At 39.8% G+C, this 18,550-nt stretch overlaps 1 protein-coding gene across 11 annotated transcripts in view; it reads left to right on the top strand.

Annotated features, from left to right (window-relative positions):
* Positions 1 to 18,550, top strand: part of FOXP2 (forkhead box P2) — a 271,775-nt gene that overhangs the window by 155,657 nt on the left and 97,568 nt on the right. For 5 of the 11 annotated variants that reach the window (XM_040411193.1, XM_040411186.1, XM_040411240.1 and 2 more), the window contains 3 exons: positions 5,677 to 5,814; positions 9,853 to 10,074; positions 17,813 to 17,969. In XM_040411193.1, the coding sequence (XP_040267127.1) occupies positions 5,677 to 5,814; positions 9,853 to 10,074; positions 17,813 to 17,969 (517 nt within the window). The remainder of the gene's footprint in view (positions 1 to 5,676; positions 5,815 to 9,852; positions 10,075 to 17,812; positions 17,970 to 18,550) is intronic. The other 6 variants (XM_040411250.1, XM_040411267.1, XM_040411214.1 and 3 more) reach the window with 4 other exon arrangements.

Genomic DNA, 18,550 nt, shown 5'->3' on the forward strand with positions numbered 1-18,550 from the left:
AGGCCTCTTGTTAATAAAATATGTGCAATATTAAGAGTGCTGTTGGTATTTAGGACAGAATACTGTGCATTCCTAAATGGGGAACATGGCTTGAGCTCTATTGGGAGATTTAAAGGGGTTTTCCATCCCACAAAATATGTTCAAATTTGTTATTAGTGCTGTATAAAAAATAGGGTTTGTACAAGAGAGTCCAAAGTTACCTGAAATACAAGTTTTTACTGCTTTATTTTAGAGCACATAAGCAAAAACAATGTTTTTTCGACTTTCCTCACAACATTTTTGCACATGTTTTCCATTGCAAAGCAGTAAAAACTGGATGGTCCTCTACCTCGTCATTACACTACGTCTCGTGTCCTGAGGAGCAGCAATGTAGTGTAATTATAATTACTCACTCCATTCACTTGGAAAGGGTACCGGTATTACCCTGCACGTCTGAGATGAAGTTCTGTAATAAAGACAGCTAATCGGCAGGGGTCCTGGGTGTTGGATTCCACAGATCAGATATTGATGACATATCACTAGAGATGTGTGAATCTTCCAAGATTCGTTTTTGTTTCGGATTCGTCAAATTTTTCCTAAACTATTCGTTCCGAACCAAAGTTGCTCCAATTGCCCTGGAAATTAGTATATAACCCCCTTTATAACCCCCTTTTAATCCAGATTTTTTTTTCAATGAAAAGCTCCTATCTCGTTTTAGTTAATTTTTTCAATTTTTTTTTCCATTCCCGCTCACCTGTCCCTTCGGTCTGATACTGTGTCAGGTGTAACTGTATCTACTTTTATCATTGCCGTCGAAAACTGTTGTTATTGCTTGGCTGCAAAAAACTGCCTGGTGGTGACAGAACACTATTTAATTGCTTACTAGACGCTGTTTTACCATTTTTGTCCGAATCAAATCAGAGAAGATTCGGGTTTGATTCGCTGCCTAAAAAATCTGAGATTTGGGCCAAGTCTCAGAATCTGCAAATAGATTCGCTCATCTCTACCTATCACTGATGATAGGTCATCACTATTAATGGTTAGATAACCCTTTAAAGGGGTTATCCAAGGTCATTAAGAATCTGGAGCAAAAAATCATGTTATACTCACCATTTTTTCCTGTGCTGTTTTCTGTGGGGTTGGTCTGGTGCTCCTGACACTGCTTATTTACAGACTGCATAATGTGCTGGTATATGGCACATGACTGCTGCAGCCAGTGATTTAGTCCAACGGTCATGTGCCATATAACTGCACATCACCATGCCGGTCACGAGCACTGACCAGACCAACACCAGCACTGGAGAAAAGGGTGATCATTTTTATTACAGACAATTGGAGAGCCTGTCCCAGATTATAAATGCTCTTGAACAACCTTAGGGGCATATTTTTATAGCTGAAAAACTGTTGTATAGAATTACAGCTTAAATTATTAGTACTTATTATTGGATTATGACAAATATAGTTTATTATGGGATTCTAAAAAATAAAGCCATCTACATGTCCTTTATAATTTCTGTAATAAAGAAAACCCTAAAGGATGCAATATGGTTGTTTTGTATGTTTACTATATCAGCATGCCTACATTAGAGTAAACCAATGTCATTCATATTTGGATTACCTTTTTTATGTGACTTTCTATGGGGCTGAATTCAAATTCTTATTCCATCTTGATTTTATTACTTAGGCCACATTCTACAATGGAGGCTCCATTCAAAGCCTGTCTCAGATTCCATTATTTTTGTTGTAAAAATACCGTAGTGCAGCATGCAGCACAATTTTTCTGGTAGAATGAATGACCAAAACCCAACAGTCCCCACTAGAAGTCAGTGGGAGTTTACCGAGTGTCATTGGTGTCTGTTAGGTGCACACCATTATTTTGCTCCTAGTATAGAACAGAAAACTGGAAATGACGAAGCAGATGTGAACTCACTCTTACTCAAAGATTCAATTAAGTAAGTTGTTACATTTATTTCTTAGTTTTTTGTTTAGTTTTTTTTTCCGCCTATCTACGGAAGGTTACTCCACACGTCTAACACTTTTTTGAAATTTTGTAAGTGTCTGCAAGTGTTTTGAAACCCTTAATTTTTAACTGTAATTAGCAAAGGTCAAAGTAATTGCGTTCAAACAATCCTGCCCATCTCTCCACTTGTCATGTGAGAAAAACAGCACTGCATCTAATAAATAACTGGAACGGATGCATCCAGAGCTCACTGCTGTGTTCTCTTTTGAGTGGGATATGAGAAAACATTGCTGTAATCAGAAGCTTCATTTTTGGTATTTTAGTACACAGCCATCGCTAAGCAACTAATTGTAAATTGGACCTTTTATTACTGTCTCGTCAGTCATCATCTGTTAACAAGCCTTTCAATGCATTTTGTAAATGCTGACATCCTGTTCTTGCAGGGTTTTAATGTCTGCAGATTACATGTTTGTGTCACATTGCATAACTTGATACCTGCATATATGGATGTAACTGGTATACTGAATGTCTGGTCATTATGTTGTAATGGGCTGTGCATTAGTCTCCCATGTAAACTATTAGAACGTGGCCTGGAACTCCCAATGATTCTTCGATCAATGACTTACGTATGGTGACTTTCTACAGTCCATTGAGTAGTTTAATTTGGTGAATTGTAAAATAGAATTTGATATGGTCTTCCCACCTGTCTATGTCTTCTTGTCTATTTCATTATTGATAAATACATATTTGTGTCAATGATTGTTATAATGGCAAAAAATTGTGTATAGGCAAAATATAAGGGCATACCATGCTTTGAATGTTTATATTACTATATAGTTACTAAGCTGCTAAGTTATTAACATTTCTTAATAAGTTAGTAAGCCAGCTTAGATTCCATCTGACCTAGTTATATCCTGCACACATCCTGGACATGCTTTGATACATCACACATCTGATTTCCCCATTATTTGTGAACATGAGAAAGTATACTAGATATGCAAATATATGTCGACCATTACATAAAGTACAATTAGTTATTTATATACAATAGCCATAAATATTCTCAGTATGAAAGCAACATGACCAGGTATGTTACCGTCAAAGATATCCCAAAGTCATGTTTAGTTGTGCCCTAGGCACACAAAATCTTTGGACTGCCAGTTATAAACCTGATATATGTCTTAATTTAGCAGACCTTTTTTCTATATACTTTGGTGTTTTGAATAACAGGGGCATAACAAGGACCTATGGGGCCCTATAGCAAACTAAGCATGGGGCCCCACCCCACCATGACCATGGGCTCAGTTATGTCCTTAATATAAATATAATGGCTAAAGTCTCATTTTTAACATCAGTTTGATGGTTTAGTCAGATGTTACTGTTTGCATCCACCACAGTAGTGCACCTATTCTTGTAACTATTTACTCTATTTATCATTCCACATCCACACATTTTACCATCTGGTGTAGGATGTCTCTGTCGCACTTGTGGTCTGCTGCGGGCATCCTTCACTGTATGCATTTTTTGCTGGGGATTGCACTTAGCAACAGACCAGAAGCGCAGTATCTGCTCCCCCAAGCATAAATACACAAATGCATTTGGGGCTGAGCATTTCCTGCTTTTTGAGGCCACGTTTTTTTGTCATTTCAATTGTATATTTATATGTGGAGGTGTATAAACTCCAATCTGAATGCCCCTTGATTACCATCCAACAGCATTTAGGTGCACCTGTGAGGCCTGCAACATATCAGCCAGCCATGGGTGGGACTCTGAGCCTCCTCCCTCCTCCCATTGTATGTGTGGTTAGTTACACTGGAGGGAACTGGGAGCTGTGTTGTAAGTCGGACTTTAGGCTGCTGTAATTTGCCCACTGGCTCCTGGTACTACTCATACTGTACAGGAAGGTTTAGCGTTAGGTCCTGTGCCACTTGAGAAACCTTGGCGTGGTGTGAGGGCTCAGGTATGTCCTTAATATAAGGATATACTGGCTAAAGTCTCAGTTTTAACATCAGTGTGAGGGTTTAGTCAGATGTTACTGTTTGCATCCACCACAGTAGTGCACCTAATCTTAGAACTATTTATTGTATGTATTATTCTACATCCACACATTTTACCATCTGATGTAGGATGTATCTGTGGCACTTGTGGTCTGCTGTGGGCGTCCTCCATTGTATGCATTTTTTTTGCTGGGGCTCGCCCTTAGCAACAGGCCACAAGTGCAGTATCTGCTCCCCTGAGCATAGCTGCAAAACTGCATTTGGGGTTGAGCATTTCCTGTCTTTTGAGACCACGTATTTTTGTCATTTAAAGAGTTCAGTCTTGCCCATGGATGACCGGAGAAGGCATATAATTTAGGCCTATTGCACACGGACGTTTTTTTTCCCCGTTTACTGGACGTTTTTTGCGTTCCGTATACGGTCCGTATACGGAACCATTCATTTCAATGGGTCCGCAAAAAAAACGGAATGTACTCCGTATGCATTCCGTTTCCGTATTTCCGTTTTTCCGTTCTGTTTTAACATAGAACATGTCCTATTATTGCCCGCAAATCACAGTCCGTGGCTCCATTCAAGTCAATGGGTCCGCAAAAAAAACGGAACACATACGGAAATGCATCCGTATGTCTTCCGTTTCCGTTCCGTTTTTTACTGAACCATCTATTGAAAATGTTATGCCCAGCCCAATTTTATCTATGTAATTACTGTATACTGTATATGCCATACGGAAAAACGAAACGGAAAAACGGAACAGAAACGGAAACACAACGGAAACAAAAAATGGAACAACGGATCCGTGAAAAACGGATCGCAAAACACTGAAAAAGCCATACGGTCGTGTGCAATAGGCCTTATGATGAGCCTCTGGCAGCACAGGGTCCATCAAAGCCGGTGTAGCACATGCTGCTCTTAATAAATCATGGCCTATATGTATACAGTGTAACTTGTGCCAGTTGCAGAAATAAATATAGACATTGGTATAAGTTAAAATGGTTACTAATCGGGATTCTGTTTTTGACCCCTCCAAACAGATTTGACATCTGGGTATTCAATGCCGTTGATTTTCTGTTAACCATTAAATGCCTGCATTGATTTATAGCTATGCTTAGATTCCAAAAATTTCTACTTTCACCTATTTTGGTATTTAAAACATGTGCCATGTTTGGTAGAAAACAAATCGGTGTAAATTATATGCTTACCCTTATTGTTTGTTGCAAACTGTCTTCATACCATATAGAGCAAGTTTAAAAGTTGTACACACTTCAAATGTTCCACCCCTCTGTATGGAAATGGAAAGTCAGATTTGATTGAGTCTCCAGTGTCAGATAATATACATAAAACAAGGAGCTACACAATTAAATCACGTACATGGTTTAGTACATTTGTATGCTTGAAAGACATCCACCTAGACAACATAATATGAATGCCAATATATAAGTGCCATAAGCAATAACATTACCTACACCAATATAGTGGAAGACTATGTACACAGCCATCTATAAACTGCTTGCTCTGGATAGTAAAAGTCTGTTACCTTCATCTAAAAGTAGATATGGTTTTGGAGTCTTCTTTACATGCTCCTGGATGCTATCATAGACATACATATCTCAGTTTCACATTACATGAGTCAGGTCTGAAGCAGTATAGCAGACAATCGATGTGAATGGAATACATGCAGCCATAAGCATTCACTGAATCTAAAGTGAGCCTGTCAGTGATGTTTTCTTCTCTTTATGGCAGGTTCCTGTTTCAGTGGCCATGATGACTCCCCAGGTGATCACCCCTCAGCAGATGCAGCAGATCCTTCAACAGCAAGTTCTGTCTCCACAGCAGCTCCAAGCCCTCCTCCAGCAGCAGCAAGCCGTTATGTTACAACAGGTAATGTTGGTTACCTTCCTTCAACAGTTAATTTTTCCTGAGCTCTTGGATGTTAGGATTGCATAAGCCCTCTGTCATGTTTATCTCGTCTTCACCTTTTATAGCAGTGTATATCACACACAGGAAAAAATAATGTGCTGTCAGTTGATTGTTTACATTGTCATCTGAAACAGAACATTACATTTCTAGACTTGTCAAAGCACAAGAAGTGTCAAAGAGAGATGCAGGAGATTGTTGTTTTATCATATATAACACGTTACCACTTGTTTTAGTCATAATAAGGCTGGAGAATTTTCCAGCATTTATATTAAGTGGAAAAATAATAGATCTGTTTTCCATATTAAAGAAAATGTAGCATATTGAGTTTTATGAGGAGTGAATTTATATGCAGTAAAAAGTCAAGTGGCTGAAGCAGAAGTCTTAAAATTTATTTAAATAATGAATTTGTAGAGTAAGTGTTTCTTCTAGGTTGGGTTAACATCACGTTTTTGCCCTAAATTTAACAAATACGTTGGGAAAAGAAAAGTAATAGGTCGTTTTTCCATCCTGCAGCGTCTGTAAAAAAAAAAAACATATACATTTATTTTCTTTTTTACAATGGAACTCTATGGTGATGGATGCCACAGTATGGCAGCCATTGAGACATCCTTTTAATTCATACTTTTTTGAAAGACAAACATGTAATGTGAACCCAGCGTTTGCAAGAGAAAAGGATACAAAAGCGCATTACACTACATTTTTCCATCCTGCAAAAAAAAGTATATATTAACCTATACATTTTTGGTACAATGAAACTCTATGGTGACAGGTGCTACTGTATGGCAACCGACTGAGGCATACATTAAACTTTTATGTTTTTTTGCATACTTTAAACGTAAGACAAAAACGTGATGTGAACCCAGCCGAAGACAAAGATTGGTGTAGTAGAAATATTTATACTGACATTATTAAACAATATAATTATAGCAGATTACAATACATACACCACTATGCACTTTTCAGTGTTGGCATACAATAAATTTACATTGCTTCAAAATAAGCCTGAAACATTGATTTGGTTATGTTATATGCTGGTCAGGTTAGGCTCTGTTCACATCTGCATAAGGGGTTACATCAGTAGCCTAGATATTGCACGTTTGAGAGGAAAAATTGCACAATATTTAGCAATATTTCTCCAATCAAAATTAGGGATAAAAGCCAGCTGACCCCTTTATAAGTCAGAGCAATCTGTTAGGCGCCATTGGTGTTTGTGGTGCAACAGATCTGGCACTGCACTGTTAATTCAGTTTATAATGAAACCACAGGATGTAAACACAGCCTTAGACTTTCATCTTGTACCTGTATAACTAACTGAACATAAAGTCATTGACAAAAATCAACTTGCAGGATAACAGGCTGAACTAGATGGACAGATTTCATTTTTGTTTCTGCCTTAATAACACACCCAGATAAAAATGTTGGATTGTTGCAAATTTCGGCATGCAGTTATGCCTCAAGCAGATATGTAAATGAAAACAGATGTAGTCTGGTTACACTTTGCGTCTTTAAACAAAACGGCGTAAAAGTGCTTCCCCCACTGTCCTATGAAAAGGCTCTCAGAGGCTACTTTTAGGTAGTGTACTTCTCGGTGACATATCGTTGATGTCACACTCAAAGATGTTTTGGCCAGTTGACAAACATTGAGAGGGTGTGCATCATTGGACAAAGAGAGGCAGGATGGCCATTTTGATAAATTGCCTTCCATCTAAGTCATTCTGACCTAGCTGTTAGAAGGTGCTGGGAGCAGTGTTTACATGAAGACACACACATATGGCTAACAGACACCGTATTCCCATGATAGACCACAAGTTCAGATGATAATTTGATTTCCTTCAAGCATAGCAGCTACATAGTTTCCTTGTCTACCATTCAAACACAGGTGCTACCCTCACCACATGCCTCTGACTCTGCCGGGACGCAGCAGAATATTTTGTGTTATAGCACCCAATACATGTCATACAGCCATGCCATACAGCCATCCACCTTCACCTTTGTTTTCAGTGGTATCCTGAATGAGAAACCTGGACTGCTATGTACTGGAACCATATCATCTTAGCAACAAATCCAGGTTCTTTTTTGGGATCCAGCCATGGTTGGGTTCAACTATGGAGGCCTTGTGGTAAGCACTTCAATACTGCCTTTGCTGTGGAGTGGCAATCTATCTCAACTGCTTGTATGATGATCTGGGGAGCTACCTGTAGGGCATAAACAGTTGGTCTTAATTAGTAGTAGTAGCAGTTCTTCCAAATGGCTTTTTCAGCAGGGTAATACATTCCCACACAGAGCAAGAGTTTCCCAGGAATGTCTGCTCCAGATTGCAATACTAACTTGGCCTGCCTGGTCGCCAGATCTATCGCCAATCAAACATTTGTCTGACCAGCTGGGACTCCAGCAACATCTGTGGCCAAAAATGCTGCAAGATACCATATCAAACCTGAATGCCTCCATTCCCAACCATATCTAATCTTGTCTCCAGGCTGGATGCAGCCCAACAGAGTTCTAGAACCTCCATACAACTGTACATTTTCCCCAATAGACAGTTTCCATTCTAATATTGTAATTACTTACATATCATCATTACATTCACATATGTAAAGTTTCATTTGATTTTCACAGCTCCTTCATGGTGCATTATTTTTGTCAATGAGTGTATATTTACCAGGATAGAAAAAGATAAAAGGAAACATATTTGTTAAAAGCAGTTATTGCAGCCCATACTCACCAGTACACACATTCTTTCCAGAGCAAGGACTCTACCTTACCCAAAGGGTCATAAAAAAGGGAACCCCTTTATTGGCTTAACATGTCTCAACGGCACAAACGCAAAAGAGATGTCTTAGGCTACTTTCACACCTGCATTAGGGTGCAGATCCATCTGGTATCTGCACAGACGGATCCGCACCTATAATGCAAACACTTGTATCCGTTCAGAAAGGATCCGTTTGCATTACCATGAAAAAAATAAAATAAAATAATGATAATGCAGTCCGTTTTGACTTACACTGAAAGTCAATGGGCGGCGGATCCGTTTTCAATTGCAACATATTGTGTCAGTGAAAACGGATCCGTCCCAATTGACTTACATTGTAAGTCAGGACCGATCCGTTTGGCTCAGTTTCATCAGACGGACATCAAAACTCTGCAAGCAGCGTTTTGGTGTCCGCCTCCAGAGCGGAATGGAGGCTGAACGGAGGCAAACTGATGCATTCTGAACGGATCCTTATCCATTCAGAATGCATTGGGGCTTAACTGATCCGTTTTGGGCCGCTTGTGAGAGCCCTGAAACGGATCTCACAGGCGGACCCAGAAACGCCAGTGTGAAAGTAGCCTTAAGCAGATCAAATTTTAAATAAAACAATATTTTTTTCAAATGGTCCAGATTATGCATGTTTTTTCCACACAGATTGAGGGGAGAAAAAACATATCATAATACAGAACCAACAGAGTTATGCAAATCTCATGTATACTTTGCATCTTTCTTCCATGTGGAAATTGACCTGATTTGCAGATTTAGAAATCTGTAGCATGTCAATTGTTGTGCATTTTTATATTTCACCCTTTTCAATGCAAGGATGAGATCTGCGGCAAAAAAAGCATCAAATCTGCATCAAAACCCACAAGTAAAAAAATGATTCAAAACCATGCAGGTTTTCTGTCTTGAAAACTGCACTAGTGTGCAGGTACCTTTATACAAAAACGCAACACCTCATCTGTGTTGGTTTCTTTGAATTTGGCCCCAGTCTGTAACTGCAGCTTCTCAAAAACCTAAGCCACTTGATAATTGACAAAACAGTGATGGCAAACGTGCTTAGATAATACATAATGCACATATTTATATAAATCATTTCTATTAAAAGTTCAAAAAAAATGTTCTGAAAGAGTTTTCAAAGATCTTAGGAAAGGTCAGTATGGTAGTTATTACGGAGCACAATCACAGTCCAGTGTAGTGAAGTTTAGGTAATTTGTAATATATGAAACTTTTGCCTTTATTTATTAAAGTCAAAATGGTTTATTCAGCAACAACTACAAGAGTTTTACAAGAAACAGCAAGAACAGTTACATCTTCAGCTTTTGCAGCAGCAGCAGCAACAGCAGCAGCAGCAACAGCAGCAACAACAGCAACAACAGCAGCAGCAACAGCAGCAGCAACAACAACAGCAACAACAGCAGCAACAACAGCAACCACAAACCCCACCACACCCAGGAAAGCAAGCAAAAGAGGTTTGTAAAATGTTTTTTTTTTTTTTTTTCAGAATGCAGAAAATGACAACCAAATATAGTTACTGGGGTCCTCTTGCGTTTCTGTATGCCTTTACTGTATTTTACAGCAAAATAATTGCAGTCTGCAAAGCTATTTTTGTCACAAAAAAATACAAGAATGCCCAATGGACCCCATTAAAATTCAAACAAATAGAGGATGGTATTAACTGTTGACTGAATGATATAGCAAAGCCTCTTCCAGACAACTACCCAACATTGCATCAAATATGGTCTTCTACAAGGGATGTCCTTTCAAAGAAGATGGCCAGTATAAAAATGGCATAAACTTAGACAGGCTGTCTACCAACACATTTCACAGGACTGTATAGAGCTTGTCTTTATCTTAGTCACGCAGTAGTCACTGCACCACACTGCGTGTTCTTGGCTTTTTCAATGCCACTTGTGCAAAAAATTTTGTGCAAGTGTCATTTTTCCACCGACCTCTCTACTATAACAAATAGAGGTTGTGGTGAAGATGGATTATCATCTTCTACAAACGTTTTCTGGTGTAGAAAGGGCCTGGCATAGATTTGGGATGAGGCACATGGACTGACAGATTTCGTGCCTAATTTATGACAAGGCATACACCTTATCATAAATTAGGCACAGAATCTGGCAGTGCACATAGCCTGGCTTACACCGCCAGGCTATGTTTAATCTCCCCCTTTATGTAGATATTGTCCTTGGTCACATTTGAACCTAACACTCCAGGGTTGCAAGGCTTCAGTGTATGTCATATACACTAAATATTAACAAAGGGAAGCCATGCTGCCATGAGTTTAATATACAGTGCAAAACTGAGCCTCGTTACCAAAGTGATGGTTTGACTGACATTAAGGTTATATGTACACGACAGTGAAAAAAAACATCCGTTAAAAACGGACACACTGTCAGTTTTTTATGGTCATTTTGCAAAACGGACACAGCCAAAAAATGCATGCACACACTGATGTGTGCATCCATTTTCTGGCTGTGTCCGTTTTGCATCAGTTTTTCATGTCCGTTAAAAAATGAAAGAATTTGATTGGCAGTTATTTCTAGACCCACCCTTCTGAGAACACCCACAGGAAGCTAAAATAATGTCCCCATAGTGTAATATATATTTTTTTGTTGTTGCTGCCCCAGCTTTAATCATGCCCCCAGCGAAAATAATGTCCCCCGTAGTGTAGGATTTTTTTAATTTTTTTTACTGTCCCCAGATTTAATAATGTCCCCCATGTAGGCAGCCTGGTAAAATAATGTCCCCCATAGTATTATTATTTTTTTACTGCCCCCAGCTTTAATAATGCCCCACAATGTAGAGCCCCATTTTAAATAATTTCCCCCATGGTTTAAATAATGCCCCCAGAATGGCCCACCACTGGTTTTTTTTTGTTGATTTTAAAAAATAAAAATTAAAGCGCAGTATCTTCTCTCTTCACTGAACAGGACCTGCCGAAGGTGGGCGATGTCGTCACTGCGCGCTCCCACGTGGTTACGTCACCACGCATATCGCAGGTCCTTTGGCAGGTCCTGCTCAATGTAGAGAGAAGAATAGTGGATGAGGTGAATTTTTTTTTTTTAACCCCTCCTGGGTAAAGTGCATCCGTTTTTAAGGGCTGTTAGACGGGTGCACTCCTGTCAATCGGCCTTTAAAAACGGTCCCATTGATTTCAATGGGTCTATCTGACTGTGAAAACGGACAAAAATAGGACATATCCTATTTATGGACGGACGCTATTCACTGGCTGTTAAAAGAACGGCTATGTAAAAATTGCCCCATAGACATTCATTGGTGCTAAAAATGGCCGTGTGACAACCGTTACTTAGACGGCCGTCACACGGCCATTATTCACTGTCGTGTGCATGAGACTTAAGTTTGCATTTGTGTTGTCAAATAATATTCTACAGTTCTATATAAAGAATGAAGCAAGAATAATTTCCTAATTTGTTCTGCTATTTTCTTACACCTTAGAAGGTAAAAAAAAAAATAACCATAGTACTCAACTATAACAGTGAGGAAATATAATGAATTATTTTTTTCCTTGTGGATACAGTTCAAGAAGCATTCAAAGTTGGCTTATTGTTCAAAAATGATTGAGCATAAATTTCAAAGTCATGGGCCTCTGATTAATGAACTGCTACTGGAGATTTGGACTGGCGAATAGAAAGTTCCAGTTTGATGTGCTCATAAATCAAGCTGACAAGCTAGCTTCTCAGGCCTACCCTGCACTTGTCGGCAGAATGCATCAGATATAAACATAATGCAAATAAAACATGTTGAAGTACTTAAATTGATCAGCAGGTATTGTAGACAGTGACTTTAAGCTGCCCATTATGCAAACCTACAGGAAACAGTTCTGACCTCCTGAGGCTTTGTTTCTGTTTGGATTTGTGAATAGAATTTCAGACAAACGTCAACTACAGCATAGAAATTGTTCCCTTATTTCTCCTGAGGCTTTGGGCAATCCACATGACTTGCTCCATTATGCAGTCTGTTTTCCAGTGAGTGCATCAGAAGTTTCTCTTTTCCCCAAACTAAAAAGGAAAGGTCTCCTACAGCAGCTTGTCTCTTTCTGAAGTGTGACTGCCATCTTATATTCTCTTGAGTCTAGAGAACTCTGGTTTGTCTTGTAATGCCTCACAAAATTGGAAGTTATACTTTTTCTAATAGGGCAATTCTCTCTTTTCAATGTAGTGCGGGTATAATGTATTCTAAACAAGAGAAAAGAAAGCGCTAACAGGCTATTGGAATAATAGCTACATCCCAATTTACTAATAGATCACCAGAGACTACACGGGTAGCTGTGGATTACACTTTGAAAGACACATCTGCCTGCTAGAAAAACTTACAATAGTGTGCTACTTTTAGCTTAGGTCAATGTATGGTATTTATTATATCACTTGAAGATTCTAAATCACACCTGTCTGAACTCAAACTTTTTGTACTTACATTTTTTGCTATTGTCCTTTGAAATTAAATCAGGATATTTTTAAATGTAAAGTAACAAATAAATCAGATCATAAAATTAATATTCCATAATAGAACCAAAATAATGCAAAATGTATATAACATTTATAGAATGTAGATCATTAGAAGTAAATATCTATTCATCTATCTCATTATATATACACACACACAGTATATATATATATATATATATATTGTATATATTCACATAGGGGTGGGGGCGATATAAACAATATGAACTTGGCCAACGATAGAGATTTCGTTTAGATCGCCATATCGTAGTAGACCATGGCATGCGCCGCTCTCAGCACACACAATGTTCTCCTGACCTGGCACAGTGGAGAAGGAGGGAGTCCCTCCCTCACCACTGTGTGCAGCTGCCGCTGACCACCAATGAGAAGAGAGTAGGAGGAGGAGGGGAGGGACTGTGGCCACTCCGCCACCAATGAGAACACAGTAGGAGGAGGAGGGACTGTGGCCACTGCGCCACGAATGAGAGCAGAGTGGAGGAGGAGGAGGGGAGCAACTGTGGCCACTGCACCACCAATGAATATAGTTAATATGCCTGAATACAAACGTAGCCTGCATGTGCCGGCCATATCCCATACCTGGCCTCTATTACTGCGCGCCGTGATCCGCCGCAATTAACGGATTACGGCGCGCAGTAATAGAGGCCAGGTATGGGATATGGCCAGCACATGCAGGCTACGTTTGTATTCAGGCATATTAACTATATTCATTGGTGGCGCAGTGGCCACAGTTCCTCCCTTCTACTCCCCCGCTTCTAAGTATTATATTAATTGTGCCCCCCCTCCACACGATTAAATCATTGGTTGCAGTTGCCCCAGGGTGGCAGCTTCTGATTGGAGCCCCAGCAGTGTATTCGCGGGGATCTGATCGGTTACCATGGCAGCCAGGAGGCTACTCAAGCCCTGGCTGCCGTAGTCAGCTCCCTGCTGCTGTGTGCACTATGTACAGGGCAGCAGGGAGAGTGTGAAGTCCTATTCACCATAATAGAGCTCTATTAGGGTGAAAAGGACAAGGGTTCTAGCCCCTAAGGAGGCTAATAGTTATTAAATAAAAAGTAAAAAAAAAAAAAAATAGTTTAAACCCCCCAAAATATAGAATATATTGCGATATATATCTCATATCGCACATGCTTAAAATTATATCGCAATATAGATTTTAGGCCATATAGCCCACCCCTACACAACAGGGTTAAAACGTTAGTCATATACTATATTGCAGGGTTGTCATTTGACTTACCCTTTATAAACATACTGATTGACATTTATCAAGACTGTCTTGAATCCTGTGCACCAGAGCAAGATGCACATAATTTAGTAATAGGCAGATGCCTCTTAATAAATTAATTACATCTCTGGAAGAGATGTATGTGTGTCAGAAAGTGAAGTCTGTGCCATCTATGGGCTGGTGTACACTTCAGCTATAACTTACATCAGTTTCTGGCATAAGTTATAGTAAATCTAGCAGGCCGTGTGAAGCCCTGTTCCTTTAGTAAGCCCTACCCTTTTCTTTCCACTTTGGAAAATATGTTGAAAAGCTCAAAAAGTCACAAAGTATGGCGCAAGTATGGCATGGGCATTAATTTAAGACTTTTATATGCCACAATAGTGGCATAAACCCTTTATTAACCCCTTAAGGACCCGCGCTATACATGTACGGCGCTGGTGGACGTGACTTAAAGAGGACCTTTCATCAGGCTAGCTCTAGTCTAATTATTATCCTACCTTATAGAGCGGCCCCCACTGATGCCATGTAACTTTTTTTTTCTTCTAAAGAACCCCCCCATTCGTCTGCTGTTGGCACTGTATATTTTGGCGCCTTATATTATAATGAGGCGACTCGGTTATACTAGGTGGAGACTTGTATTTTCCTTTGGAGTGGTTATCTTCTCCCTGGCTGTGAGCGCATCCAATCAGAGCTCCACGCTCTTAAGGCTGAGTTCACACGGGCGAGATTTCCGTGCGGGTGTAATGCGGGAGGTGAACGCATTGCACCCGCACTGAATCTGGACCCATTCATTTCTATGGGGCTGTGCACATGAGCTGTGATTTTCACGCACCACTTATGCGTTGCGTGAAAATCGCAGCATGCTATATATTGTGCGTTTATCACGCAACGCAGGACCCATAGAAGTGAATGGGGCTGAGTGAAAATCGCAAGCATCCGCAATCAAGTGCGGATGCGGTGCGATTTTCACGCATGGTTGCTGAGGTGACAGTCTATTCACTGTATTATTTTCCCTTATAAGATGGTTATAAGGGAAAATAATAGCATTCTTTAATACAGAATGCTTAGTAGGTGGTCAATTGAGGGTTAAAAAATAATTAACTTACCTTCTCCTCTTGATCGCGTAGCTGCCGGTCTCTTCTTACTTCTTTAATCATGAGCTGCCGGCTAAATGACCTGTGGTGACGTCAGATCACATGGTCCAATCACATGATCCATCACCGTGGTGATGGACCATGTGATTGGACCATGTGATCTGACGTCACCACAGGTCCTTTAGCCGGCAGCTCATGATTAAAGAAGTAAGAAGAGACCGGCAGCTACGCGATCAAGAGGAGAAGGTGAGTTAATTATTTTTTTATTTTTTAACCCTCAGTTGACCACCTACTAAGCATTCTGTATTAAAGAATGCAATTATTTTCCCTTATAACCATCTTATAAGGGAAAATAATAACATCTACACAACACCAAACCCAAACCTGAACGTCTGTGAAGAAGTTCGGGTCTGGGTACCACAGTCAGTTTTTTATCACGCGTGTGCAAAACGCATTGCACCCGCGCGATAAAAACTGAACAACAGAACGCAATCGCAGTCAAAACTGACTGCAATTGGGTACCTACTCGCGCGGGTTTGACCTTATCTGGACACGCTTGTGTAAACTCAGCCTTAGCCTGGGAGAATGAGCTCAAGTTCTCGCGAGAATCGCAAGTTAAAATTATCCCAGTGAAATCTGCCTTCCAAAAACCATATAGAATTCCTTTCCTTCTGCGTCCTGCCATGTGCCCGTACAGCAGTTTACGACCACATATGAGGTGTTTCTGTAAACTACAGAATCAGAGTAATAAATATTGAGTTTTGTTTGGCGGTTAACTCTTGCATTGTTAGCGCAAGAAAAATGGATTAACCTTTCTCGCCCAGCGCCATACATGTACGGCGCTGGGAGGGTGTTTAAAGACGGCGCCCGCTCCTGCCTGCTGAGAGCGCCATAGCCGTGGGTGGCCACCTACTACTTCTAGCAGATACCCGCTGCTAATGTCCGCAACCAGCAGTAAAGCCAATCACGGACATTTAACCCCTCAGATGCCGTGGTCAATCTTGACCATGGCATTTGAGAACGTTGAAACCGAAAGTGCGCACTTTAGGTTGCTCTCCGGCTCCCCCATGTGGCGATCGGAAGAGCCGGAGTGTGTATGCAGCAGCCCCTGTTTTTATGAATGACAGGAGGCTGCTGCATAATATTTACTATGGAGCCCTTGCCTGTAATAGGGCTCAATAGGAAATGAGTAAAATCATCATAGATTCCAATGCAAGTGCATTGGAATCTGTGATAATAACAATCAGATGATTGATTGTTATAGTTCCCTATGGGAACTATAAAAAAGTGTAAAAAAAAAAAGTAGAAAAAAAACATAAAAATTAAAATCAAAACAATCTCAGAATGGCTTGGATAAGTAAAAGTGTTTTAAAGTTATCACCACATAAAGTAACACATGTAAGATTTGCAAAAAATGGCCTGGTCCTTAAGGTGAAAAATGGCAGGGTCCTGAAGGGGTTAAATGCCCCTCACTGTGTACTTTAGTCAAAGTAATTTTTATTGGTATTTTCTTCATTGATAAAGAAACATTTCTTGCATACATATATACTAGAACAATAAAAGCAAGCAAATTTGCATTGTCAACAATACCTATAAATGACACTTTTACATGTATCATAGTTAACTCTGTATACAATAAATCTCAATTATATTGTTATTAATCAAGTATGACCGTTTGATTTAAGATAAATGACAAACTAATACATAAAAGAAGGAATAAAAGAAAAGAAAAAAGAAATAAAATTATAAGAAATAGAACATTTTAGAAACAATTATTAACGTTCCTCGACTAAGAGTCCGTATTTTACATCATATGTTGTTACGTTGTGTGTTGTTTTGTCATATGATGTTTTGTTGTTTTGGCCAGTCCTCAACATCCTATATTTCTAGGATCGCTATTTTGGGTAGTAATTCAGCCATGTGTACTTTAAATGGCATCTGTCAGTAGATTTGTACCTATGAAACTAGCTCACCTGTTACAGGTGCGCTTGGCAGCTGAAGGCATCTGTGTTGGTCCCATGTTCATATGTGCCTGCATCGCTGAGAAAAATGATGTTTTCATATATGCAAAGAGACTCTAGGAGCAACGGGGTGTTGCCGTTGCAGAGACAGCCCAGCATCTAGGAGTATCCAGCCGCACCCTTTGTACTTTAGGAAAAGTTAGGGCCTATGGTCTAGAATGTTGGTAGACATCAACTTATTGCATTAGAAATGCCAAGCTCCTTTGAAGTCCATTATTTTACTGTGATTAAAGTGGCCTCTGTTGGCTTCAATACATTTGTAATGATTAATTGTGGAAACCTATGCCTAGGACTTCAACCACAATGTACATGTAACACTTGTTTTTTGGAATAATGTATGTAACACAGTGAAAAAATGTCTACTGTGTCTTATTTGTTAGCAGCAACAATTAGCGGCCCAACAGCTTGTCTTCCAACAGCAACTCCTTCAGATGCAACAACTGCAGCAACAACAACATCTGCTTAATCTTCAACGGCAGGGACTTATTTCTATCCCGCCCAGCCAGTCAGCTCTTCCAGTCCAGTCTCTACAACAAGGTAAATTTGCCTTTGCTTCTCCTGAATGTATCATCTTATTTGATTTTTTTCTGAGTCTGATGTATTTAGCCCCCTTTGCCATTAGAACAAATATGTAATGCAAACAATTATTGCAAAGGTATAAGATAACTGTCAGCTAAGCACTCATTTGGCTACTTCCCGTAATACCCCCACAAACATACACAATTAGCTAAATTGAAATTCAACATGTCTTATCCTTGTTTCCTGAAAATCAGATTGTTGGAGGATCCCATTTAAATTGCTATCAGTTATGAATGGCAAACTTAAAGTGGTTATACAGGACAATCCTTGTCCATAGGACCTATATAGTCATCACAGAAGGTTCCCTGAGTTAAGCCTCATGCAGACGTCTGTGGAACGCGGTCCGTGAGATACCGGACTGGCAATAACGCCGTGCGCTCCTGCAATGTCAGTCCGGTATCTCACGGACCGTGTTCCGCGGACATTTGCATGAGGCTTTAGGCTCCACAAACCAGAGTGGAGAGGTTAAAGGTGGCAGCTCTTGCTCTGGGTAGCTCATACTGCCCATGTATTATGGACTTCAATTCTTGTAGTTTACT

The sequence above is a fragment of the Bufo bufo genome, chromosome 1, assembly GCF_905171765.1.
Source record: "Bufo bufo chromosome 1, aBufBuf1.1, whole genome shotgun sequence".
NCBI classification, from domain to species: Eukaryota; Metazoa; Chordata; class Amphibia; order Anura; family Bufonidae; genus Bufo; species Bufo bufo.